General features: G+C 43.0%; 1 protein-coding gene across 7 annotated transcripts in view; it reads right to left on the reverse strand.

Annotated features, from left to right (window-relative positions):
* The window catches only part of RNLS (renalase, FAD dependent amine oxidase), a 298,200-nt gene that overhangs the window by 85,492 nt on the left and 185,710 nt on the right, over window positions 1-26,998 (reverse strand). For all 7 annotated transcript variants that reach the window (XM_047088609.1, XM_047088608.1, XM_047088615.1 and 4 more), the window contains exon 5: window positions 1,920-2,093. In XM_047088609.1, the coding sequence (XP_046944565.1) occupies window positions 1,920-2,093 (174 nt within the window). The remainder of the gene's footprint in view (window positions 1-1,919; window positions 2,094-26,998) is intronic.

Raw genomic sequence — 26,998 nt, forward strand, 5'->3', positions numbered from 1 at the left:
ATTTAATCTGTTAGGAGATCTGACTGCTGTTTTTCCCTTTCCCGTGTGCCTTTCACAGTAGAAAATATCACTGCGTCCTCTATCGGCAAGCCAACTGTTTCATCTGGCCTCACCCAAAGAAACTGAAATCTACTAAACGCTGGAAAAATGGCTACACTCAATTTACTGAAAGTTATGTCACTCTCCGAAATGTCATGGCGTTTAAAGGGATTTTCAAAGAGAATTTTGGATATCCGTGATTCTTCTCTTCGTGTGTGACCTCCCATGTAAGATGTGACTCTACTTGGAAAGAATTGGGCTTACATATTGCCAACCTAGCGTCCACTACTCCCTTCTTTTTATTTATTTATTTCTCTTAGCTCCAAAGGCTGGGAAGTCCAAGATCAAGGTGCCAGCTGATTTGGTTCCTGGTAAAGCCTCTCCTCCTGATCGCAGACAGCCCCCCTTCTCGCCGTCTCACTATCCTCACCTGACCTTCCCCTGGTATGTGCACAAGGAAAGAGATCTCTCTCTTGCTCACTTAATAAGGCCACCGATCATACTGGATGAGGACCCCACCCTTATGACCTCATTTAACCTTAATGGCATCCTAAAAGCCATCTCCAAATATAATCACACTGAGGATTTGGGCTTCAACACAAGAGTTTTGGAGAGAATTTTGGAGATGAATTCAGTCCACAGTGGATAATATAACAAATGACCTTATGTTACTTAAACGAGTTTAAATAGATTTTTCTGTTATATATTACCGCATGCACCCTGTCAGATAGCATATCTTATGAAGCAGTACACAAAGGATAATGTCTAATTCGTGGCATACAACATGAGAAGATCAAGGGCCATTCTCCTCTTCTTAGAACAAAGCAGTTGTAGAGTTAAAAATAGTTAGTCCATTGCCGTTACAGGGCATTTCATGAACTGCTGATTGTACATATATGTGGTATCATGTTAACATAAACAGTCTGGCCCTGAGGGAGTCTTAAGTTATAAAAGAAACATTTTTCTAAGATCATGTGCTCTGATATAAAAACCATACTCCAGCCCAGTTCTGTCATTATAAAGTTCTGGCAAGCCGGGAAACGTTAGTTGGTGATTTTATCAAGCGAGACGTCTAACTAACGGCTTGATGAAACCATCCCCTGCACCATAAAACAACACAACAAATTGAAATGACGATTCCCTTCAAGAATTTAGTCATTTTCCATCATTACAGTTTGTTCTTCAAGAAAAGCAGTATCTCAGGGACCATGCTAATCCTACAAATAAGAATACCCTTTCTCCTTTATTCCTAAGATGAGCATCATGTTTATTCTAGCAATTCAAATCTAATTTTAATAACAACCTTCCACAAAAAATGTGGAGTGGAGATTTTAGCCCTAGTATTCTAGTAAAGCTCTTACGAAACATTTTACCTATCATTGTCGTTATATTGTAGACAAAGTAATTTTGTGTAGTCGTCCGGATGAAAGTTAGGTAAATAAAATTATACGGAAGTGAAGGGTTTTTGTAACATAGTAAAATTCACTTTTTTACTTCTAGCCTGGGAAGTGGAAAGAGCAGCGCTTACCAAATTTTAAAAAGAGCCAAACGAACAAAACACAATGAGTAGAGATACTTCTGCATATAGATCGATCCATATTAAAGCAATCACACTTGGGCCATTTTGAAATCTTCAAACTTCTGACACTATTTTCATGAACTTGGTAATACGAACCATGTGGGGAATGATTTTCTGAAAAACTTTGCTGGTTGCACTGTGTATTTTATTATTGGCCAAATGTGACATTAAATTTTATCCCCTGTGGCTTGGAGTTAAATGCTTGCTCTGTTCAGAATGGCAACACTCAATTAAACAGCATTTTTCGTGATCTACACCCACCATTGTTACTGTATTTAAGGGAAATAATGGGGGTACTGACCTATATTGCGTTTCTTATTATCGATGGAGATGAAGCGTGTGCAGGGATTACTGGTGATGTACTGTCCAGCCCAAGGGACATCAATCTTCGTGCCAGCTTCATAAAAGAGGCCCAGAGCGTAGCGAGAAGAGTAGCGCACAGACTCCAGTTGCTGCCTTTGGCATTCACTAATTACTGCGGGAGAAAAAGTACAGGGCATCAAACTTGAAAACATCATCTTTCCTTTTAGTGTATCAAACACAAAACCCCTCTAAGCCAGTCCCAACCGTGCCCCTCACCTCCGTCTCACTCATGATGAATGTTGAAAGGCAGTGCAAGCTAGCGTCAGCTCTGATTTCTTTTCAGAATGATCACTGACCTTGGCACAACTGCTTTCATCAAGCTGGAAGTCCAAACTCTAGACCAGCATGCAAGGCTCTCGAAATCTGACGCCGAGTTGCTTTCCTAGCTTTGTATCCTAGTTATTATCTGACAACATTAGAAAATCCTTATCCTGAGCATTTTCTGTGAGACAGGGTCTTTGCCAAACGCTCGATATAGGCCTTTCACTGTATCCTAACAACCACCGTATAGAGAGTGGTATTTGCATGTTCCCGGTAAGAAGGCTAATGCTCCATTCCTTATGGACCGCTTTAAATTCTTCCACGTCGTATAGGGACTTATTTATCTGTCACCATTCTTGCAGTGGATTAGAACAGTTCCTCAAGCACGGTGACCGTGCCTTAGGCATCTCGGTCATAGCCTCTACCCTACTCATTATACTACTCATCCAAAAACGAAAGGATAAAGGAACAGAAAGGCAAACACAGACACACAAAGTTAGTTAAAATGTAGGAGTTAAATATAGCAAAACCTTGGTTTGCAAGCATAACTCGTGGTGGAAACATGCTTGTAATCTGAAGCACTTGTCTGTCAAAGTCAATTTCAAGAACGATCGGCTCAGTGGTGATCACGTGATGTTCAGTGTCGCAGAACGAGCTACTTGCAATCCAAGGTTTTACCGTAATCAATCAACAAATGGAAAAAAAAAACAGGAAAGGAATTAGGCAGGCTTGGGTTCAAATTCTGACTCTACCATGTGACATTGGTCAAGCTACTTATCCCTTTTTTAAAAAAAATTTTGATGTTTTTAATTTATTTTTTGAGAGAGAGAGAGAGAGAGAGAGAGAGAGAGAACAAGTGGGGGAGGGGCAGAGAGAGAGGGAGGCACAGAATCGGAAGCAGGCTCCAGGCTCTGAGCTATCAGTACAGAGCCCGACGCGGGGCTCGAACCCATGAACTGTGAGATCGTGACCTGAGCCAAGTCAGACGCTTAACTGACTGAGCCACCCAGGTGCCCCTCAAGCTACTTATTCTAATTATAGTCTTCTTGTCTATAGGTGCCAATAATAGTACAGGATGTTGTTAAGTCGCATGAAACAATACATAGCACAGTGTTTGGCATAGGATAAGGGTTCGCTAAATAGTCACCTTTTCTATTATAGAGAAGAAAATGTTTAGCAGGGGCATTGTTCCATGTTGGGATGGGGAGGGAGGAGATTTCCCTCGCTTTTCAATCTCCACCTCCAATCTTCCTACCCTCAAGGGTGTCAGGGAATCGCTTGTTCATATCTGTGCTGCATCAACGATCTGGGTTTCAGAGGCCATAGTTCTATTCCAAAGGCTTAGGTGGGATGGCTCAGATACGGAACATACACGATTTTTTCATTGAATTATTGAAAACAATCCTAATCTAAAACGGAAGGGATAGGCAGACCTCAGGGCTGGGGAGTGCTTTAGCTAAACCTTAGGGAAGTGGCTTTAGGAGGTAGACAGAAGGTTAAGAACAATATTCAATGAATTATTTAAGGACACTAAGAACCCTATACATTATCATAGTGTATTCTTGGCTACAAAACATTTTTAGAACTGAGACCTCATTGAATCTTCACAAAAACCCTGACAGGTAGGTGCCTTTCCCATCCTCATTTTACACCCCCAGGGAGACGATGTTCAGAGAGGTTAAGCGACTTGCCCTGGGTTACATGGCTTCCAAGTTGTGTGGCCAACGAAACTCCCGCATCGGAGTCCTGTTTATATCCTGGTTACTCCGCGCCCTGACCTCCTGAGCTGTAAGGCTGAGCTGCAGAACGAACATTGGCACCCATGTCTCCTGTGACATTAATGGTTATTTCGCACTCAGCTTAGAAGTAAAAGCATCATTCCTTTTAACCATCATTTTCGGCCTTACTAAAAGATTGAACTGTGTGATGAGCGAATGATCCGACGCTGGCCTTGTGACACTCAGTGTCTCTTGGGTTTCATTTTATTATTTGATCCGCTTCTGCAGTTACAGCTGGATGTTATGCCTCCCGCTTTCTGAGAGGGGCGAGGGGAAGGAGACCCTTAGTAAGGGTGGAGCGTGTGGCAGGTCCGCGTGGGCTTATCGCGGTTGCGCGTTTGATCGGTTAAAACACAAAGCAACAAAACCGTCCTCGGCCATGTAGTAACTGAAAGGGCCTAAAACTCTCTCTCTCTCTTTTTAAAATTTCATTTTATTTTATTTTTATTAGTATGATAATAATTTTAATAATTCTAAAATTATATTTATTAATATAATAATTAATTTTTATTAATATGTCAAATTGGTTTCCATACAACACCGAGTGCTCATCCCAGCAGGTGCCCTCCTCAATGCCCATCACCCACTCCCTCCCCCCATATTTAACCGAACTGAAGGGCCAACCAGGCTGACAACCAAACTGGACCTCCCCCTCCCCCTTCCCCACCCCAACATTGGCACATTTAACCAGGCTTTATTTATTTTTTTACCCATTTTCTAAATGTTTCTTCATTTTTGAGAGAGAAAGAGAGAGCGCGGGCCGAGGAGGGGCAGAGAGAGAGGGGGACAGACCATCCCAAGTGGGCTCTACGGCAGAGAGCCCAGCGCGGGGCTCGAACCCATGAACCTCGAACTCACTGACTTCATGAAGCCGAAGTCAGATGCTTAACCAGCTGAGCCACCCAGGCACCCCTTAACCAGGTTTTAAACAAGCTACGGAGGGGCAGACAGTACTGGGTGGCTCTGTGAAAAGGTAAAACTTGTCAGTGTCTCCAGACATGGGAGTCAGATGTAAACGGGAGCCCCACGGAGGACAGGGAGGCAGGACTTCTGATGGAAACAATCTCAATCTCTGGACACATTCACCTACAAAAATTCATCTTCAGGACCTGAAAAGTGTCGAGTTGTTGTAGAACCTAACACAATGGCGTTATTTTGTTTGAAAATTTCTTCTTATGCAGAATACTGAAGGGGGCATCCCGAGGTCCCCAATACATGTATTTTTGGCAAGTAAAATGATAGTCTTTTTTACTAGCACGTATTCAAAAGGGCCGTATATCCACAAAACAAGGCTCATAGAGAAACGCCCGATTCCAGTATAATGTGTCTTTACCTGGATGTCCCCCTCACTTGATTCTCGGCCGCTAGGATCGTATGACTGCACTGCATGGCAACGTGTGATGTGTGCCACATGGAGGAGATGAATGACAGAGAGAGAGGGAGAGAGACACGAACCTGAGCTGCACTCCTGAATAACATCAAGGGAGTGATTTCAGTTTTTTGCTTCCTAACCTGTGAAAGAAGCCTGCACATACAAATTCTGCCTACTTCTTATCTTTTCTGGTGATGATCTCATTCATCCATCCATTGCCTACTTCGTGCCGGGCACCGTTCTCGATGTCAGGGCCATAAAGCAGAAAGCGCAAGTCCCCGCTCTCGTGTAACTTACATACTAGTGGTGGAGAGGCCAGTTATAAATCAATAACCAAGTCAATGGCATGTCAGCTGGTGAGAGGAACTGTAAAGAAAAATGAAGCAGGATAAAGGGGATAAAAGTGACAGGTCTGGGTGGTGAGGCTAGTTTATGTAGGCTGTCAGGGATCTACGTCTCCTCTGAGGATTTTATTCTGATTGACATGCGGAGTTACTGCTGGTTATGAGCCAAGGACAGATATCACCCAGATTCTGTTTTAAAGACTATTATTCCAGCCACAGGCAAAGACTCCAAGAGAGGAACTTGGAGTTCCAATCCACACAGTGATTGGAATCATGTTAAAATGACACTCAGAGGAGCGTCAGAAGCGGTTACGGTTTGGATCGAATATATATCTGTGTGTGTGTGTGTGTGTGTGCGCACCTATGTGTGTACAAATACATATTTATATTCCATATTTTATACATGTGTGCATGATGTGTGTATATGTCGCATATACACGTGAACGTTTATAAATATATATCAGGTAATTTTCTTAATGTTTATTTATTTATTTTGAGAGAGTGAGAGAGCGTGCACGCTGAGCAGGGGAGGGGCGGAGAGAGAGGGAGAGAGAGAGAATCCCAAGCAGGCTCCGCACTGTCAGCGCAGAGCCCAATGCAGGGATCGACCTGACGAACTGTGAGGTCATGACGTGAGCTGAAATCAAGAGTTGGATGCTTAACCGACTGAGCCTCCCAGGGGCCCCTATCCTATAATTTGTAATCGACGATTACCATACATACCGAAAAGTATGCCTTGATGAATTTTCATAAAAATGTGCCAGCATAATCGCCAGCCAGATCAAAAAACAAACAGAGTATTACCAGAACTCCAGAAGCTACCTTCTCCCCACTTTTCAGGCACTCCCTGCCAAGGATAATCAGTGATTCTGAATTCTAACCCCATAGATTAGTTGAGTTGGTTTCGAATGTCACATAAACGGAATGATGTGGCGCATACTCCCGCTGTCCTGGCTTCCTTCACTCAACACCACTAAGCTTGTGATATTTACAAATGCTGTTACACGTAGTCGCGGTTAGCTCCCACTGCTGGAGAGTTCTGCTGATATAGATATACTGCCCTTTATGTATCCCTGCTACTGTTGGTAGACATTCGGATCGTGTGTAGTTTTGGGTGATTACAAATGTAACGCGAAGAACACATTATGTGTTTCTCTTGGCTATATAGCTAGCACTGGAACTCCCAGATCACGGGGTCCCCTTACGCTCAGCTTGCGTAGATCCCGTTCAGTGCTTTCGAAAGCCATTGTACCAATCTGCACCCCGCCCTCGGTGCACAGAAGTTCAGTTGCTCCTCGTCTTCGTCCACAATTGCAACTCTCTGCCTTTTGAACTTGAGGTGATATCACATTGTGGTTTTAATCTGCGTTGCTTAAGGACTACTATTTGGAAACCTTGCCGTGTTGATTTGGATATCCTTTTGTGATTGCCTGTTCAAACTTTTGCTCGTTGTTCTTTTGGGTTGCCTGCCTTCTTCTTATTGTTACGTAGGAGTTCTTTACATATTCTGGCAGGAGTCTTGTACGCGACTCGTAAAGACTTTCTTCTCCGTGGCCTGCATTTTTACTCTCTCCATCGTGTGGTGTGATGGACAGAGTTTTCATTTTAATTTAATACAATTCACCATTTTTTCTTACTGCACATTCGTGTCCTGCTTAAGAGCTCTTTACCTACTCCAAAGCCTTGAAGACATTTTATTTATTTACTCTTTCCGAAAACTGTATTGATTTACCTCGCCTAGGGTTTTGGGCATATTTGGAAGGTAAGGCAGCCATGATCCCTGTGGGCTTGGAAAGGTGGTCCGAGGGGCAGAGATCAAATGGGGCAGAGATGGGACACTCCTTCTCACCTACTCTACTTAGACAAACAACACCTTTCTTCTTCTCTAATTCTTGAAGTTACAATCTAAAAATAAGACACTAGATCACATGCACATTGAGTCAAGGACTGTGACCTCAAGAGTGTTGTGTGTCCAGCTCCTCCCAACAAAAACGAGTACAACGTGGGCATCCGGTAAATATTCACGATGCATCCTCAACTTAGAATATTTGGGAAGTGCACAAATGCATAAAGAGGCAAAAGGGGAAATAATCACCATAATTCTCACTATTCAGAGAAACAGCCACTATCATGAACATTGTGACATTTTTTTTCTTCAGTATTTTCCTGACTTTATTCTTTAAACCCGGCTGTGCTGATATCACACATACAATTCTGCGTACTGCACTTTTGCTTACCTTATGACAAAAAAAAATCTCATCGTAAACACGATTTGTAATGCCCCCATAAAATCTGATGCAATGGACGTCTGTGTGATTTGCTTAACCATTCCATTCCTGTGGGACATTTGTTTCCTTTGTTTGGTCCGTTGTAGTTTAAGCTGTTATGTATATCTTTGTGCATCAATCGTTATCTGTGTTCTTAATCATTTCCTTAAGACAGAATATTGGAAGCGGAATCACGGTTAAATTGATTTTCAGAAAGACTGCACCGATTTATACTTTCGTTAATAGTACGTACTGAAAGACCCACTTCCCTGTATCCTTGCCCGTGTTCGGTGTTACCCATGTTTCTTCATAGTTCAGTGGGAAAAATAGATCTTATGTTGGTCTTAACATAGATTTCTTCTCTACTGATGAGACTAAACACTCTTCACTTATGTAATTTATCTTTTGGAAATAATGTGCTCCTATTTTGCTAATTGATCTATTAGATTCTTCATGTCATTATGCTGATTTTTATTAATGGGTGATCTGTTATAGAAATTCTCCATTCATTGCATGTTATGAAATTCCTCTGATGTGCTGTTTACATTATTAGTATCGTATAATATATTATAATACATACGGAGGCCATCTGTCAGTTGTTTCTTCTCTCTCTCTCTCTCTTGCTTGCTGAAACACGGAGAGACCGAACCTTGGTTTGCACTGGTTACTCCTGCTCCCCCATATCCACTTCTGCCCTTCTCTGCGCTGCTCTGGGCCCAGGGTTACTGCAGCCTCTGAAGGCCGAATTCCCTCGAGCTCTGGTTTCTGGAAGGCTGTGGCCAGTGCGAGGCATGGGCAGTAGACTGCAGGGCGGAAGGAGACGGAGGCTGGAGGAGAGTCCTCTCTGCCCTGCTCTGCCAGGTGCTGGAGATGCTTCAGCTCCTCTACAGGTAAAACCTCCTTTCAGGCAGCCCTCCTTCCCTGGTTCCAACCCGCAAGGGGCATCAGATACTTTGTTTTCCTCCCCATTTCGGCTTCCGACTGGCGATGGCTCTCTGCTGTCACCGTCCCAAGGTGCCACAATATTCTCTGCAGGTGGCCTTACCTAAGCACCTTTCTGAATGCCCTCTCCTTAAATCCTTCCCTTTAAAACCTTTTTACCCTCTATTGCTTGCTGGGACCCTGACTGAAACACTCTTTAAGGATGTTTTCTTCTGGTTTCTTCTAGCAAAGCCCTCTGAAAGCATGGCCGGTAGAGCCCACCTCTTTTTTAAAAAATTTTTAATGTTTATTAATTTTTTGAGAGAGACAAAGAAACAGAGCATGAGAGGGGGAGGGGGAGAGAGAGGGGGAGACACAAAATCTGAAGCAGGCTCTAGGCTCCGAGCTGTCAGCACAGAGGCCGAAACGGGGCTCAAACCCACGAAGCACGAGATCATGACCTGAGCCAAAGTCGCTGCTTAACTGACTGAGATCCACCTCTTAAAAGCAAATCCTTTTGCCCAGAAGTATTCTGAGTGAGAATACCTTGTGATCTCTTGAAGGTCTGTGTTTTCATAGGTAAACAAAGGATCACTTTCATCTATGGAGATGAGTTTCTCTTCGTCTCTGACTTTTTGGCATAACAACCAATATTTCAATGTTAATAGGACAAAAGACACCTTCTAGCTCCAACTTGACATTCATTATCAATCCATTATCAATAGTGTCATGAATGGCAAATCTGCTCACTTTGATGGCTGGTGCTCAAAGCCTTAACCTCTTTCCAGAAGTCTGGTTGCTTACAATCGATTACAGGTGATTGCTAATTTCCCAGTTTGCCACTAGACATAAGGATTTCAGCTCGGAGACAGCTGAACTTAGGAAGTCAATTTGTATTATAACTATTTAAGTGCTGCATCAGGGGGCACTAGCTGTTCTTGGTCTGTTTATTTATTATTGCTTTAAAAAAGTTTTTTTAAGTTTATTTATTTTGAGAGAGACAGAGACAGCACGAGCAGGGGAAGGGCAGAAAGAGAGAGAGAGAGAGAGAGACAGAGAGAGAGAGAGAATCCCAAGCAGAATCTGCAGTGTCAATGCAGAGCCCGACACATGGCTCGAACTCATGAAACCGCGAGATCATGACCTGAGTTGGAACCGAGTCGGATGCTTAATACACTGAGCCACCCACGCACCCCTATTATTGCTTTTTTTAAAAAAAGTTTGTATTTTAATTCCAGGTGTACGATACAGCAATTCAACACTTCCATACGGCTTTTTTTTTTTTTTGATCTTTTATGCTGAATTCCAAGAATGGCAAATTTTATGCGCCTTCTCAACTCCTACATTAGCCCATCTGATCCTGTGGTTACATGAAGCCAATAGCATTTTAGCCAGATTAGCTGATTCCTCTTTTCTCACAGTGGCTGTAGAAACAGTGCCGAAAGACCCATTTTCCATAAATAGCTCTCCTAGCCGGCCAATACAGAGTTTGAACTTTTTACCATTCGTGAGTCATTCCTTTTGTGTAAAAGCATCACAGAATCAGTCTTGTTTCACTTCACCAGGAACAAATTGAATGTTCATTTGGACTCTATAGGTATAGAAGTCATTAAGCCTGGGAGCACAGTTTCAAAAATAGTTTTAGCAAGCAATAAATCTAGAGTTTATTGGTGACAGACTTCAGCAGTTACATCAACGCGGGATTTCCCTGGGGAAATATATTTCTTTCGTCCTGAGAGGCACCTCTGGAGTCAGAAAAACTGGGGTTTGAATTCTGGTTCTGACGTGTATCTATGTGACCTTGGTCAAGTTGCCTAACGTCTCCAAGCATCTGTTGCCTGGTGAGATGGGAATAATGACAGTGCCTGCCTTAAAGGATTGGCAAGAAAATTAAATGAGGTGATAGTACGTGCTTAGCACAGTCAAAGGCACGTGATCAGTGTATTGCGAAAACCCAACAGTATCGTTCTTGACTTTAAAAGCCTTTGGAAGTGTCGATGTGTGTATCATACTTCAGAAACAAGTTTTTAACAAGCCTTTCGAGGTAACATCCTAACATCTCAAGCACATCAGGATATTACTAAGTCAAAGACAGCTCTTTGGCTGGTAAAGTATACTGGATACACCTGACAGGTCAGAGCCAAGGGTCAAGAAACCAACATTCTTCTTTGAAAAGTAACGAGTAGTGATGATGCTAAGAGCATTTCAGACAAGAGTTTTTTTTAAAAAAATGTAACATAAATTGGGGAATTCTTTAGCTATCGGATTCAGGATGCTGAATATTTAGAGACTTATCTTTTGGGGAGGAATAGAAACCCACACTCCGGGGGATCCTTCCTGTGGTCTGCCCACCATTACAGTTTCTCAAGCCTAATCCTATCCTGCAATGGTATAAAAATGAGAAGTGAACAAGAAAAAGGTTTCTCTGTGTGGTCTTTTGGTCGCTTGATAAAAACGTTTTGGCAAAAGCTTAGGATGAATCTGGTTTTCCACTCCTGCGTTGAGGCAGAAAGCTAACGGTCACCTGGATGCCGACGTTCACGGGTGCGTTTCACCAGCTGCTATGCCCACCTGTTGTTTGGAACTCACCGGAACGCATTAAAAAAAGCATAGGCGTAGGAGGACAATGGGGTGCATGTCTAGTGAGAGAAGTTTATCCTAACGTGCCCCAAACTTTGGGGGACCCTCACGATCAATGCGTGAAGTGGAATCAAAGAGGGAAGAAAAGAACATCAACATACCTAATGTTTCTAGAATATAATAATACTTCATTGATCCTGACCTCATCTTTCTTTCTATAAGGATAAAAATAAATTATAGGAGCACGTTGTTAGGCGTCCAGGAGTAAACAGGCAAATCTGCCCCACCAGGCTAGAATGTCTTTGCAGTAGAGTGAAGGCTCAAAGGGTCAGTACTGTGACCAGCATTCGTGAAGACCCTGGTCCCCCCTTCTCAATCCAGGAAGAGAATTCCCATCCCTGCTGCGTCCCCATCTCCGGAATCACAAAGAACCGCGTGTCAGGGAAACAAGACAAAGTTTTCTCCCTGCTCTCTGCCTCTACTGCCTTCCCGCTGCTCCACGCTGGTGGCCTTTGAAAGAGACTTTTTCGCCCTCCAGACGTGCCTGTAGCTGGCTTGCCATAAAGCCCCTGACTTTCCCGCAACCACACCAAGTCTCTGCTGCCTTACAAACTCGCTAACCACTCTTCTCTTTATCTGGATGGAGGGCCTGTGACATTAAAACGACTCGATTGTCTCTCTAGCACCTAGTTCTAACCGCGGGATTAGAAAAATTAAAAAAAAAAAGTTTTTAAATGGAGGACCCGTTTTCTGAAAGAATGTGGGGTTATTTAACTCCAGCATCGTCTTCCGTAGGCTCACTGTGCACCCAGCCCTACACCAGTCAGACAGATTGTGGACTGAGACGTGACATAACGTGCCCCTGGTGATTAAGGGTTTTATCCTTGGGGGGCTTCCCTTTGGGTTTCGAAACAGAAACGTAGTAGGCTTTCCCGTCGTCTTTGCACAACGTACACAGTGAGTCCCAAACCCACAATAAGAAGGTTGGAAATGCTAGCCTTATTTCCATGCGTTTGTAAACTTTTAGGCTACTGTGCCATCGTTGTTTTTGTAGGAGAAGTACCGAGTTTCAGACAAGAGAGACTACGAAAGTAAAGCACTGTGCACGCAATGATGCAAAATGTCACGGGATATCGTTATTTTACAGCCACTCGTCCCAACCTACCCATTTAATTACTTTACGGCCGTGGCGTTCGTGAGCATGTACGGTCGTTCCAAAATTCATGGTAATAAAAACGTTGTTACATGCCACCTCGCATTTTTACACAGATATATATTTTTATATTGATGGCCAGAGTTACTTTGTACCGAGGCAACGACTTGGCAAATTAATAATCTAATTCAAAACTTTTATACTTTTAGAAATCAGAAAGCAACGCTTGCAGGGGCCTGGAATCTGCGATATGGAGGTAAAATGTCCGAGTCCGGTAGTGTAAGCATCAGGACACTGGGAAATATGTTTATCTTGTACTTGGCAAATCCGCTAATTCTCTTCTGTTTACAGAACAGCAAATGCCAAAGAGAATAAACTGGACGTGGGGGGAGAAAAGTGGAAGTGGCAGCCGACCTCATTTAGTGGAAGCATTTTCCTTACTGTAAAATCAGCATAATCACCCCTATAATGAATACAAATCTCGGTTTGATGAAAAACTTCATCTTCCATCTTCCTATCAGCTTACCTTTTCTTTGTAATACTTTTAAAGTTCCTCTTACCCATATACTAGTCTTTACCTTAGTAAACTACTGTCCTTTTGTCTTTGTTATCTCTCTCTTTGTTTTTTTCATGAGGGAGAGAGAGAGGGAAATTCAGCGGAGCGAGGGCAGGGGAGAGGGGCAGAGTAGGGGGGGGCAGAGCGGGGAGGGAGAGAGAATCTTAAGCAGACTCCGTGCTGTCAGCATGGAGCCCGATGCGGGGCTCGATCCCACCACCCTGAGATCATGGCCTGAGCTGAAATCAAGAGTCGGACACTCCACCGACTGAGCCACCCAGGTGCCCCTATTATTTTTGTCTTGTTTCCATTTTATTCATGCTATTGAGCTGAATGTTTTTACTGCCGGGTTTCAGTCATTTCTCCCTATTTCTCCTCTGACCTTTACGTCACGGCAAATGTTTGACCTGAAAGATCTGATGACAGAGGTCTTCCTTAGCCGAAGGCTCGCGTTTCTGAGCCTCAGCACAAATCTTGATGTATGTAAATAAATGCATATCAATATAATGCGATATATACATTTCACCTCACTGAACTTCAGTTTCCTTATCTGTTTGTTAAGTAGTGAGTTATGACTGACCTTACAAGGCAGTTATGAGGATTAGATTGGAAATTTTATATTCTAAATATTACCAAAAAACATTTAGAGATGTACATTCTAAATATGATAAGGGGCGCCTGGGTGGCTCAGTCAGTTAAGGGTCTGACTTCGGGTCCGGTCACGATCTCACAGTTCATGAGTTCGAGCCCCGAGTCGGGCTTTGTGTCGGGCTCAGAGCCTGGGGCCTGCTTGGGATTCTGTGTCTCCCTCTCTCTCTGCCCCTCCCCCACTCACGCTCTGTCTTTCTCTCTCTCAGACATAAATAAACTTAAAAAAAAACTTAAAAAAATAAATAGGATGAAAAGTTTTAGAAATTTTGTACTCCACATATTAGAAAAATTATGTATGCAAAATACTCAGCACAGAGCAGGGACAAATAAAAATTAACAATGACAATTATCACTGCTGTGCTTGACATCGCAAGGAAAGGGATGAACAAGACAGACTTAACTGCTATGGGAAGGTATAGTTGCCAACAGGAGATTCACAAGTGGGAGCCAGGAAGGAAAAATACAAAGAATTTTTCCTGGCTCATCTCCACAAAGACGTTTTTAAAAAAATTTTTTTTTCAACGTTTATTTATTTTTGGGATAGAGAGAGACAGAGCATGAACGGGGGAGGGGCAGAGAGAGAGGGAGACACAGAATCGGAAACAGGCTCCAGGCTCTGAGCCATCAGCCCAGAGCCCGACGCGGGGCTCGAACCCACGGACCGCGAGATCGTGACCTGGCTGAAGTCGGACGCTTAACCGACTGCGCCACCCAGGCGCCCCACAAAGACGTTTTTATAGCTTCAAGATATTTGCTCCTGATCTATAGCTTAACTTTAGCTGAATACCATTTCATCAAAACGTTCACCCTATTAAAAAGATTTTTGTAACCAGGTATCCATTGTTAATCAGAGTTGGTGTATAACTTAACTCTAATGCAATCAATCACTGCACCTCTGTAACCTGAAACCCAGTAAGCAGTTTTCTCCCTTCTTATGACCCATGGTTCTATCATGTGGTGTAGAGTCGCTTTCCTGCCCTGACACACCCACCCCACACACCTGTTTACTCCTGCTTGCAGGTAAATGTGTACATCTGCTCGGGTGTGATCTCCGTGATGGGATGACAAACGAGGTCTCGTGTCTGTGTTACTTAAAGAGCAGATTCTGAAGAGCGAACCTTTCCCCACACCTGTGTCTGCTTAGGGACACTCCAACGATCACAAGGAAACTTGTGGGACACAAGGAAACGTAGGGACACTCACCGATCACAAGGAAATCCCGGGTAAAATTATGGGGTTACCTGCTGAGATCTTTTCAGACATTATCTGGTTTCACGGTAGGTTATGGATGCCCCGCGTGTACAAGAAGAATTCAAGTGGAGATCCTCCTTCCAAGCTTCCACCCGCCCCCCGCCCTCATTTCCAGGTTAGGCAGCACACAGGCTGTCCTGCTCTGACGTCCAGCTGGTGGCCGGCTCTCGGCCCCTGCTCTCCTCCGCCTTATACTCCAGTCCCCCTCCCCAAGTGTCCTCCTTCTCACCCAAGGTGTCCTGCCGTCAGGAAGATCTCGTCTCAGCGAACCCGTTGCCTCCCGTTCCCTATCTCTTTCATCCTACTTAGGAACAAGACGTCAAACAGGACAGAAGAAGTCCTTGCCCAACATAAATTGAAAGTGGCTTTATGTTTTTTTTTTTAAGTTTATTTGTTTATTTTTGAGAGAGAGAGAGAGAGAGAGAGAAAGAGAGAGAGAAGGAAGGGCAGAGAGAGAGTAGGAGAAGGAATCCCAAACAGGCTCCATGCTGTCAGCACAGAGCCCGACGCGAGGCTCGATCTCATGAGACGTCATGAGATCATGACCTGAGCCAAGATCAAGAGTCAGACGCTTAGCTGACTGAGCCACCCTGGTGCCCCAAAGGTGGCATTAATAGTAAGTGATGCAGGCATCAGGAAAGCCACATGCTTGCTACTGAAATCAGAAGTAAAAAGGACCATGCTTGTAAGAGTCCCCTGATGTCCGTCCCCTTTCGAATCTCATGAAACACTCCGTCCACGTCCTCATCTGGCATTTCCTCAATACCCAGTGTCCGCTATCAATAGAACAATTGAATCGTTCTCCATCTTATTTGAGCAAATGGAAGTAAGTCTATTTTGTTAATGATAAATAAGTTTTTGTGGGCTAGACTGAGATAGCAGATGAGAACTTTGGTTCTAGGGGAACACACATTGCTAATCTGAAACAACAGATGACCAAAAGGGAGTTTATAACCCAAGCGGGAACTTGATTTACGCTATCGTTTCTCACTCGGTACTGATGTCACCCTGCTAGCTGTCCTCCTGCACAAAGATTCGGGGACACGGTGCAGAACGAGAACATCCGAATTGGCAGTCCGTAAAAAAATTAATTCACCTCTATTTCAAATAATGCATATTGAGAAAGGGAACTGAACGATGCAGCAAATAAAATATTGATTTCTTATCTGCGATACAGATGAGTCAATGTCATTCTGAGAAATTTAACTTTTTAATTTGCTAACCTGGTGCTTGTATTTTATTAGCAATTGCAAAAGAATAATCCGTTATTCTCTCGCAAGTGTCGAAAAGATGATGTTGTGGGGAAGACAGTTCCATCTATTATTCCAGCATGGCTGGAAAAAGCATGTAGTCTTTTCTGTTCTTTGCTAGTCCCTGAATCTCCTGCCTTATTTCCATGGTGGCGGATACCACAATCCGGGTGGGATCATGAATTTGCCTAACAATTGTACGGCAAGTCAGTCGTGCGAAATGCAAGCAAATTCTTCTGCTGCATACCGTGCGGCTACTTAACCATACAAGTAACATTTATAAACATCACAGGTACAGTAAATAAACATAAAATCATACATTTACATTTATAATCTGAAAAGAACCCAGATGGCTTTGGGAAAGAACGGAAAACTTATTTTCTTTTCCGAACAATTTTTCTCTGTTCTAATGGTCTTGGTAAAAATACCACCCTCCAGGCTGATGTACTTCGCACATAAAAAACAATGTAACACCTTACACTTCACCAGAGATATCAACCCATTAATTAAAAATCATTTATTAAACTTTAATGAATTCTTTTATACAGGCAAATTCTCTTGGAACAAAATAATCTTTGTATGGCTCATTAAAATCAGACAAGATTAGCTACACCTGAGCTTTCTATTTTCTTGAAAATAATTCACAAATACTCTTTAAAAAGCTCAAATCCAACATAAGGTGTCTTTTCCATGTGTCTCTCTCATACTCGCAAACACACGCGTAGAAACCATTTTTTATTCACTTCTAAACTTATTCATTCAACTTGCAGTAGAAGACAACTATATATTAACTATTACTGGGGAAAAAATGCAAATTTATGTTCAGTAGAGTGCTTTAATGTCCAAGAGTGAGTTCAATTAAGGAAAGGGACTTTCTTTGTTTTTGCTCATTTAAATGCGAAAATGTATTGCTATTTCAGCAGGATAACTTTTTCAAAATAAATGCCTTTTTCATATCCTAATAAAATGGCCAGTTTTTAATAATGTTTGGAACAAAAAGAAATTCTTCCCAGACCAAGGTTTTGTTTTGTTCTGTTTTAAACTGGGGGAAAACACAGTGATAACATTTAGCCCACTGCTTTTATTTTTCTCATCTTCCTTTTGATCCCCCCTCCTGCTCTTTCTTCCAAAGAATGAACGAAACTGGAAGAATTATCGATCTGATGTGTGATAAATGGTCGTGAGTTATTTGATTTGAGTTTCCTTGATAACCAGTGTGGCAGATAGATTTTTTCCATTCGGTTGCAACAAAACTCCTCACCCTACATCCTTTGTAGCAAAAGGTAGGGTCTCTCTCTATCCCCTTGTCTGGAATCTGAGTGTGTGCCTAAGGCAGAACTGACACTATGTTACTTTTGAGTGAAGTCATAAAAAATGATCCGATTTATGCTTGGTTCTCCTGGGACACTCAGTCTTGGAACCCGGCCACTATGTTATGAAGAATCCCAGGCCACTTGAAAGGATACATAACTTTCCGGTCAACAGCTCTAGCCTACACCAGCGTCAACCCACAGACATATCAGCGAAGATGCCTCCAGAAGATATCATCCCCCCGCCCCCAGCTCTTGAATCTTTCCAGCTGAGACCCCAGACATTGTGGAGCAGAGATAAGTTGTCCCCACTGTAACGTGTCCAAATTTTTAACTTGCAGAATTCTTGATGTAATATGATGATTGTTTTGTCACTAAATTTGGGGGGGATCTGTCATACTGTAATAGAAAACAGCAACAACAAGGGAAGTCAAGTCGATCATCTTTTCAGATGTTTACTAACCATTCGCTTTCCTTCTGCTTGTTGCCTGTTCATAAACTTTGCCCATTTGGATCCTGCATTGTTTTTGTTTCGCTCATGTGTTCTGCAATGTAATCCTATACTTGTGACATATATTGTCAATGTATTCAACCGGTGGCTTGTTAGGTGATAGAACACTTTCAACTTTACCTAGTCAAATTTTTCAATTCTTTTCCTTTTTAAATTTTGGTATTTTGTGCCTTTTTGAAAGAAAAGCTTTCCCAGTTGAAGGTTATTTACAAAAGAAACTTCCATTTTCTTCTAGGACTTTCATATCTCTATGATCAACCTTATAATCCATCTTTAATTTATTGTTTTATATGGTATAGAGGTAGGGGAAATGGAAATCTTTTAAAACAGATAGGTTTTTTTGTTATTAATTTTTTTTTTATTAAGTAAACTCTACCTTGAACTCATGACCCCAAGGTCAAGAGTCACATGGTCTACTGACTGAAGCAGCCAGAAGGCCCTACACAGTCGACTGTTTCTATACCACTTATTTAAATAATCCACTCTCCACTGATAAAAGATGCCTCTTTTACCAACTAAATTCTTCAACTAAATTCTTCAACCAATTCAATTCTGCAATTGAATTCTTCAATTCTTCAAAGCTTGAGAAAATAGCTTTGACTTTATAGATTAATGTGGGACCAATTGGCAGTTATATTATATTGAGTCTTCTTATACATGAGTATGGTATATTTCCCTATATATCCGGGTCATCTTTTAGGTCCTTCAGTAAGTTTGCAATTTCTTTACCCACTCACCAACAATTCTTGTTAGGTTTATTCCTGGTCAGCTTACGGTTTCTGTTACTCTTGTAGATAGAGATTTTGGTTGTTTTTGTTTTTTTTTTTTTGATATTATATTTTCAAGTTGGCCATTGATGCAGTATAATAAAGCTACTAATTGTGCATTCGCATATTCATATCTATAGGTACCAAGAAATATTTTATATTTCTTATATCTGGCTTTCTTCTTCTGTGGATTTCTTCATTAGGTGACTCCCCTTGAATTTCCCTTTGAACTATGTGGCCCTCGCGTCGTCCACAAATAATGACAGAATTACCTCTTCCTTTCCAAAATGTGTACCCTTCAGTTTCTTTTCTTTGTATGATTGCATTAGCTAGCACCTCCTCATACCAGGGCATCTCAGACTTTAATGTGCCTGCAAATTACCTAAGGATCTCATTAAAGTGCTGATTCTGATTTCCCCAGGCTGCCAAATGAGGCAGGCCACATTTTGAACAGGTAGGTCTCTACATATGTTAAGTAGTAGTGATGATACAGGTCTTATTTACGACCTCAGTAAGGATTCTAATTATCCACCCCATTTCTACGGATGAAGAAACAAATTTAAATATATTAAGTAGTCTGACCAAGTAGCCAATGGCAGAGCAGGACTCGGCCCCAAATGAACAATTTCAAAGCTCTTCTTCTTTCTTTTTTTTCTTAACGCTAATTTTTTTTAATGTTTATTTATTTTTGAGAGAGAGAGAGGCAGAGAGAGAGAGAGAGAGAGAGGAGGCACAAGTGGGGGAGGGGCAGAAAGAGAGAGGGAGACCTAGAATCTGAAACAGGCTCCAGGCTCTGAGCTCTCAGCCCAGAGCCCGATGAGGGGCTCGAACTCATGAACCGCAAGATCATGACCTCAGCTGAAGTCGGAGGCTCAACCGACTGAGCCCCCCCAGCCGCCCCAAAGCTCTTGCTCTTTGTATTTACTCTATAGTATCTTTCTGTAACAAAACAAAGATTAACATGTGCCTGACAGAGCCTGTTTTAAAACGTAGATCCTGTATTACCTATTGCAGAAAAATTCTGATCAAAGTTTTTAGATCAACTTTAATATTTAGTTTACTAGAACAAGTTTTGGTTATCCCATGGCCCATATCTGACTCCTGCCCACGGTCATATGGCCCTCCAGCTGACAATGGTTTTTACATTAAAAACGTTTTTTTTTTTTAATGTTTATTTATTTTTGAGAGAGAGACAGAGACAGAGCATGAATGGGGGACGGACAGAGAGAGAGGGAGACACACAATCCGAAGCAGGCTCCAGGCTCCGAGCTGTCAGCACAGAGCCCGACGTGGGGCTTGAACCCACGAACCGTGACAGCGTGACCTGACGCTTAACCGACTGAGCCACCCAGGTGCCCTGATGGTTTTTAAATTTGTAAATGATTCAAAAGCATCAAAATGAGAATGATATTTTGTGACCCATGAAAATGACGTAACGTTCAAGTATAGTATCCACACATAAGGGTTTGCTGCAACCAATGACACTCATTTTGTGCTCTTACTGTCTCTGGGCTGCCCTCCTACCACAGAGGCCAGGAGAGCGGTTGAGGTACGTTCTCTGAGTGCCCTGCACTGTGACAAAGTACGTGCACCACAAACCACACCGATGCAGTTACAACCCGACCGTGATTGAAGTACCACACGGTACTGTGACTTCTCTTAATATTAGTTTTTAAGCGCCACTGCAAACTCGTCAGGTCAAAACAAGAAGAGGAAAGCAGACTTCCAACGGCATGTACAGTGGGGTGTGGATGACTCTGTTATCAAATTAGTTGGCAAAGCATTGCATTTATTCTGGAATGACACCAGACCAGATACAAATACCGTATTCGTTGGAATTAGTGGGGCTAAATGCTCATCACCACTCCCAGGAAAGCCATGGTCATTAAAAAAAAAAAAAAATTTTTTTTAAAAAGTGGACTATCTCATCATAGCAGAATTTTGTTTGTTTATTTATTTATTTGGAGAGACAGAGACAGAGAGAGAGAGTGTGGGCAAGGGGCAGAGAGAGGAAGAGAGAAACCCAAGCAGGTTCTACTCTATCAGTGCAGAGCCCAGTGGGCATGAACCACGAGATTATGGCTTGAACAGAAATCAAAAGTCAGATGCTTAACCGACGGAGCCACCCAGGCGACCCCACAGCACAGTTTGTTTGTTTGTTTGTTTGTTTGTTTGTTTCACAAAAAGAGTTGAAAAATGAGGCTCAACAAAATAAGTTTCTAAGTGGCTCGTTTGTTTCCTGAGTAAGGAAAGCCGTTAGTCGATGGTGAGTAAACTAAATTGTGCTTGGTTGCGGCAAAGAAATCGTCCAGGAGAAATAAACCTGTTTAATTTTAAGACCATTGGCTTCGTTGGCTTGAAGAATTTGCAGTGTCAGAAGCAACACCGTTCGTCAACTAAGAACCAAGGCAAATGATTTCAGGTGGTTTTCCGTTGCTCCCGACGAGGTGACCGTTGTTACTGATATTGCACAGTTATTACTATCTGAGGACTCAGTCCTGCCTTGGAAGTGACTGAAGAATTGGCTTCTATGAGCATTTTGCATTGGAAAGCAACAGGCGGGAAGGTTTTCAAAGAAACGGAGAGAACACTAATTCAGTTCCATCTGAAGGGGAATCTTCTAAGATGTGTTCCAAATGGTGGTGGTGAGAGTATTTGTGCTGAAGCAGAAAAAAGGCTCAGCTAAACTTATAAGGCATTTTAAACCTATGGATCCTCATTGTGTTATTATTCCCCAGCAGGTGCTTTGTGGAAAATACTAAAATCTATCGTGACCCACTGGTAATGGGGGCCTTCATTTCTGTGGACCTCAAGCATCATCAGTTCTGTATTGGTCACAGCAGAATCGGAATATCCTATTTCGCTACCACATAGCAGATCAATGGCTAAAAGGTGACTGTGATTTTTTTGATGGCCGAGGTTGAAATTTTTGTGAATGACCCGGGCCACATCGACCACAATAAGGTCTTGGAAATGAGCTTTTGTTGCAGAACTGGTAGTTTCTTAATGAATGCGACCTAAAATTACAAGGTCAAGCAGCACTTTGAAGTGAAACTTAGACTGTGGTAAAGGTATTTCGACGACAACGAATGTTGGCATCGCCCATAATGTCGAGCTGCTTTATCCATTTTCTGTGCTGTCACAAGTGAAAACAAGAAGGCCTCCACTGTGCACCAGCTCTGTTTTCTTTTTTAAAAAATTTGATTAAAGTTTTTAATTGTTTATTTTTGAGAGAGACAGAGGGAGAGAGAGAGAGAGAGATCATGAGCGGGGAAGGGGCAGAGAGAGGGAGACCCAGAATCCGAAGCAGGCTCCAGGCTCTGAGCTGTCAGCACAGAGCCCGACGTGGGGCTCGAACTCACAAACCGCGAGATCATGACCTGAGCCGAAGTCGGACGCTTAACCGACGGAGCCACCCAGGCGTCCCATGTGCCAGCTATATTTACCAGCTATATTTTCTAAGCTCAAACTACAGTTTCAGTGGCATTTCTATGGGCCTTACTTAAGTGCAAAGGAAATTTCCATATTTCAAAATCCATTTAACGGCAGTGAGGAAAGAGTCTGCCTACCCTTCGATTCTAAGTAATTAATTTCATGACACGCTAAAAAGCAAATACCAAGAACTGAATAGAATTCTTTCAGCGCCTTCCAAGCAATGAACGTGCTCCATTAGTCGCAGGCTCGTGGACAGACACCGGTGCTTGGCAATATCTATCAGTATGAAAAGACCTTTTCAAAGATGAAATATGTAAAATCTCATTATGAATCAGCACTAACAGATGGTCGTGTGCACTCACTTCTGATGGCAGGAAACACTAACTTTGAACCTCAGTTAAATGTTACCCCCCTTCATTGGGGCGCCTGGGTGGCGCAGTCGGTTAAGCGTCCGACTTCAGCCAGGTCACGATCTCACGGTCCGTGAGTTCGAGCCCCGCGTCAGGCTCTGGGCTGATGGCTCGGAGCCTGGAGCCTGTTTCCGATTCTGTGTCTCCCTCTCTCTCTGCCCCTCCCCCGTTCATGCTCTGTCTCTCTCTGTCCCAAAAATAAATAAACGTTGAAAAAAAAAAATTTAAAAAAAATAAAAAATAAAAAATAAATGTTACCCCCCTTCACAATAAAAGAATTCCGTTCACTTATGAGACCTATGATACAGAGAATTGTACTCCGTTATTAGTATTGTTATTACATTCTCAATTTTGTTGATCGAAATCTGTAGAAATTGTTCTCTCTCATTATGTAACTGCCTACACAGTATCCTTGATTCTGCCTCTTGGTCTGCAAAGCCTAACATACTTACTCTCTGGTTCTTTGCAGAAAAACGTTGCCAGTCCTTGACCTAGACTGTTCTCTTCTGTCTCTTACTGTCACAGGTATGGAGTAAAGACAATTCTCAAAATCATGTCTTTTGAGCGCCTACTATGTGCAAAGCTTTTTCTTTGTGTGAGAGGGCATAACTCTTTCCACTTCATAGTGCGGAGAAATTAAAGTTCAGACCCTTCCTAGGGTGGTATACTGCTAAGTGAATGAAGCATGATTTAAATCTGGTCTTCCTGGCTGTGTGACCTTGGGAAACATACTTAACCTCTCTGAACCTGTTTCCTCATCTGTAAAACGGGAATTATAATGATAGAACCACCTATATCATGGGGTCGATTTGAGCATCAAATTAATTGATATATGGAAATCGGAATAGCTTCAGGGGAGAGCAGTCATGGCCAGCTTTGCTACAGGTTAGCTGTATGACCTTAGTCAAGTCACTTAACCTCTCTGATCCTCAGGATCCTCCTTTGTACAATGTGGATTAAAAACAGTCTACCATACAGAAATGTAAGGATTGAAACAAAATGCACCCAAAATACCCAATGTAAGGTTGTTTTAAGAATGAACTCAGTAAACGCTAGTTCATTTTCCCTGGATTATAGCCCTTCTACATTGACCCAAAAATTAAAAAAAAAAAAAAGGGGGGGGGGCGCCTGGGTGGCTCAGTCGGTTGAGCGTCTGACTTCCGCTCAGGTCGTGATCTCACAGTCTGTGAGCTCGAGCCCCGCGTCGGGCTCTGTGCTGACAGCTCGGAGCCTGGAGCCTGCTTCGGATTCTGTGTCTCCCTCTCTCTCTGCTCCTCCCCCGCTCATGCTCTGTCTCTCTCTCTCTCTCTCTCTGTCAAAAATAAACAAACATTGGGGCGCCTGGGTGGCGCAGTCGGTTAAGCGTCCGACTTCAGCCAGGTCACGATCTCGCGGTCCGTGAGTTCGAGCCCCGCGTCGGGCTCTGGGCTGATGGCTCAGAGCCTGGAGCCTGTTTCCGATTCTGTGTCTCCCTCTCTCTCTGCCCCTCCCCCGTTCATGCTCTGTCTCTCTCTGTCCCAAAAATAAATAAACGTTGAAAAAAAAAATTTAAAAAAAAAAAAAAATAAACAAACATTAAAAAAATTTTTAAAAATAGTACAGCTAAATCAAACAACAATAAAACAAACCAAGGTAAAAAAAAAAAAAAACAAACAAAAAACAACCCAAGCAAACAAACCTCAGCGTACTGATTGGGCGTTGGAGGACAGGGAGACTCTAAGAAGTACAAACAAGGAAAGCAATTTACTGGAGTTGCCAGGTAGGATAAGGCGCGTCCAAGCAAATCCGAGTTTCAGAAAAACAGCGCATTTTCATTTTAGTATAAGTATATCACAAATATTGCACAGGGCACACTAACACTAAATAAGCTATTAAGTGTTTATCTAAAATTCGGATGCAACCCAGTGTCAGGTATTGTGATTTACTCAACCTGGCACCCTAGACGTGACAAAATCTAGTAAGGAATCTCTTACCCTGGGCCCGCAAAGCTCGGAATGCAAAAGCTCCTAATGTGTTTCCCAGTCTCTAATTGCAAAGGCTTCGGGGCAAAGGCTGACCCCCACCCTCCGGGTCCCTGCCAAGCAAAGGGCCTGGACTGGAACCCCCAGGCGAGCAATCACCCTCCAGCACCGCCTCGGAGGGAGCCCGGAGCGGGGGGGACTGCCAGGCACACAGTGGCAGCAAGCCCAGTGGCCCCTCGGGTCCCTCTGCCCCAGGCTTTCCTCGGGTGGGGCCCTGCGGTTACAGTGTGGTGACTCTTCGTCTCTGCACCCCTGCCACGCCCTGCTTGGTCCACCTGCGGGTGGGGGTGCAGGAGAGAAAACAGCTTTGGAGGAAGGGAAAAAAAAAAGGCTTATCAAGGTAACATTCTTCTTGGCGGCTGCGTGCTTTGCTGCTCTGCCCCGCAAAACTTTAATTACTACGTTGAGGCCGAGTGGCTGCAGGTTGTCATTGCCAGGCCTGATTGAACAGCCTGCTTTGCACAAAGTCCTAGGGATTGCTTTTGCTGCACTTTCGAACGGCTCGTGACGGTGGCTCTTTTACGTTAAGGAGGAAACTCTGTGGTTAAACTGTAGCCTAGGTATTTTTAGAGCCGTTACCATGTTAACCGGATTTCGTACATTTCACCTGCAGGATATGCAGTCGTGCTCAGGGCCTTCCCTAAACTCTAACCAAAAAAAAAAAAAAAAAAAAAGATTTAACAGTTGTGAATATTGTGTTTTGGACCAACTCCCAGGCATCAGAAAGCTCCTCACCAAATACGTGGGCTGCTGAGAACCCCTTCTTGGATGGGTGGTACCATGCCACCAGAGAGGTTTTATTTTTTTTTCCCTCCATACATATCTTGATTTGGAGGAAACTAACCCAAAGGCTAAAACTGGTTAGTTCTAAAGGTCAGAGCCTGAAGGCAGTGACCCTTTGGTTAATGATTAAGCTTTTTCTAAGCTGTCTCAGACAGAATTCTGGCTTTCTGCCACTTCTCTGGTCATTTTAAGCTGCAAATTCTTGTACTGTTAGTTTTTAAGTAGGTAGCAAAGGTTATGAGAAAGACATCACTCGTTAGTTATTTTTCCTTATCAAATGTCTTTAGGGTTTTGGAAGGCAGAGGCTGTTCTGTGTTAAGGGAATCTTCTGAATGTCCCCGGCTACACAGGCTTTAAAGATGGACCAGAGGGTCCTGGAGGGTGGGGGTGGGGGTGGGGGTGGAGGTTTCTAGCTATTACTCCCATGTTAATTAGCTGCCAAAGAAGAAGCCGGAAGTGAGTGACAGGACACCCACTTAGAGATTAGGTATTAGTTCCCAAATCACTGCTATCCAGGGTGGTTTTTCACCGATAATCCCAGCACGGAAGGTTCAAGAAACAGGAGCCTAACAGCCACAATATATTTATCATGTCTGTCATCAGTTAAGAACTGGGAGAGCTTTAAAATACTCTGAATGAAATGTGAAGCCCAATGAGGTTTAAGTGATATGACGTTTCACTCCCAAATTTAATGCCAGTTTATTCTCTGGTCTATCTGAATTAGAGTCGATTTGTACACCAAAAAAAAAAAAAAAAAAAAAGGAAAAAAAATCCCTCCCATAAACAAATCTAAATGTTATGCGGCCAAGCTGTTAAAACACTTGCTCCAATATTGAACATGGAATAGTTGTTCTCTATTTCTCAAGGGAAAATATACACAGTCAGACCTTGCTTATCCGTAACCCAAACTTCCGGAAGGCTTAAGTATTTGGAATTGCTCCAAACCCTGAAGGGGGAGGGAGGAGAGGGATGGAGAGGGAGGGAAAGTGGGAAGAGAGGCTGGGCGATGGGGGGGGGACGGAGGGGGGGGGAGGCGGGTTGGGAGGGTGGAGGGGGGTGGTGAGGATGAGAACCAGCAGAGAGCAAGCAACTCAGCTTTTGGAAGTAGACCTGAAGCCTTAGCAACACAGACAAGAGACCTGGAGGTTACATCTGATTGGCTTAGCAGCCGGGAGGAATGGTGCGCTCTGATTGGCTGGCGATGATGTCTCCAAATACCCAGCCTTTTTCAGGAAAGCAAATTTATGTGGCAGAAGGGACAGGAGACCGAAGAAGCAGGCAAGAAAAAAAGGGAAGGGAACGGGGCAAAATCAATGGCAGATGATTCCTAACGGAGGTGATGACTGTGATGAAAAAGACAAAAAGAGTAACGGCACCTACTGATGTAACTGCTTAG

Source organism: Lynx rufus, unplaced genomic scaffold, assembly GCF_022079265.1.
Source record: "Lynx rufus isolate CCGP_SWC_20201006 ecotype Redwood Valley unplaced genomic scaffold, mLynRuf1.p SCAF_25, whole genome shotgun sequence".
Taxonomy (NCBI): domain Eukaryota; kingdom Metazoa; phylum Chordata; class Mammalia; order Carnivora; family Felidae; genus Lynx; species Lynx rufus.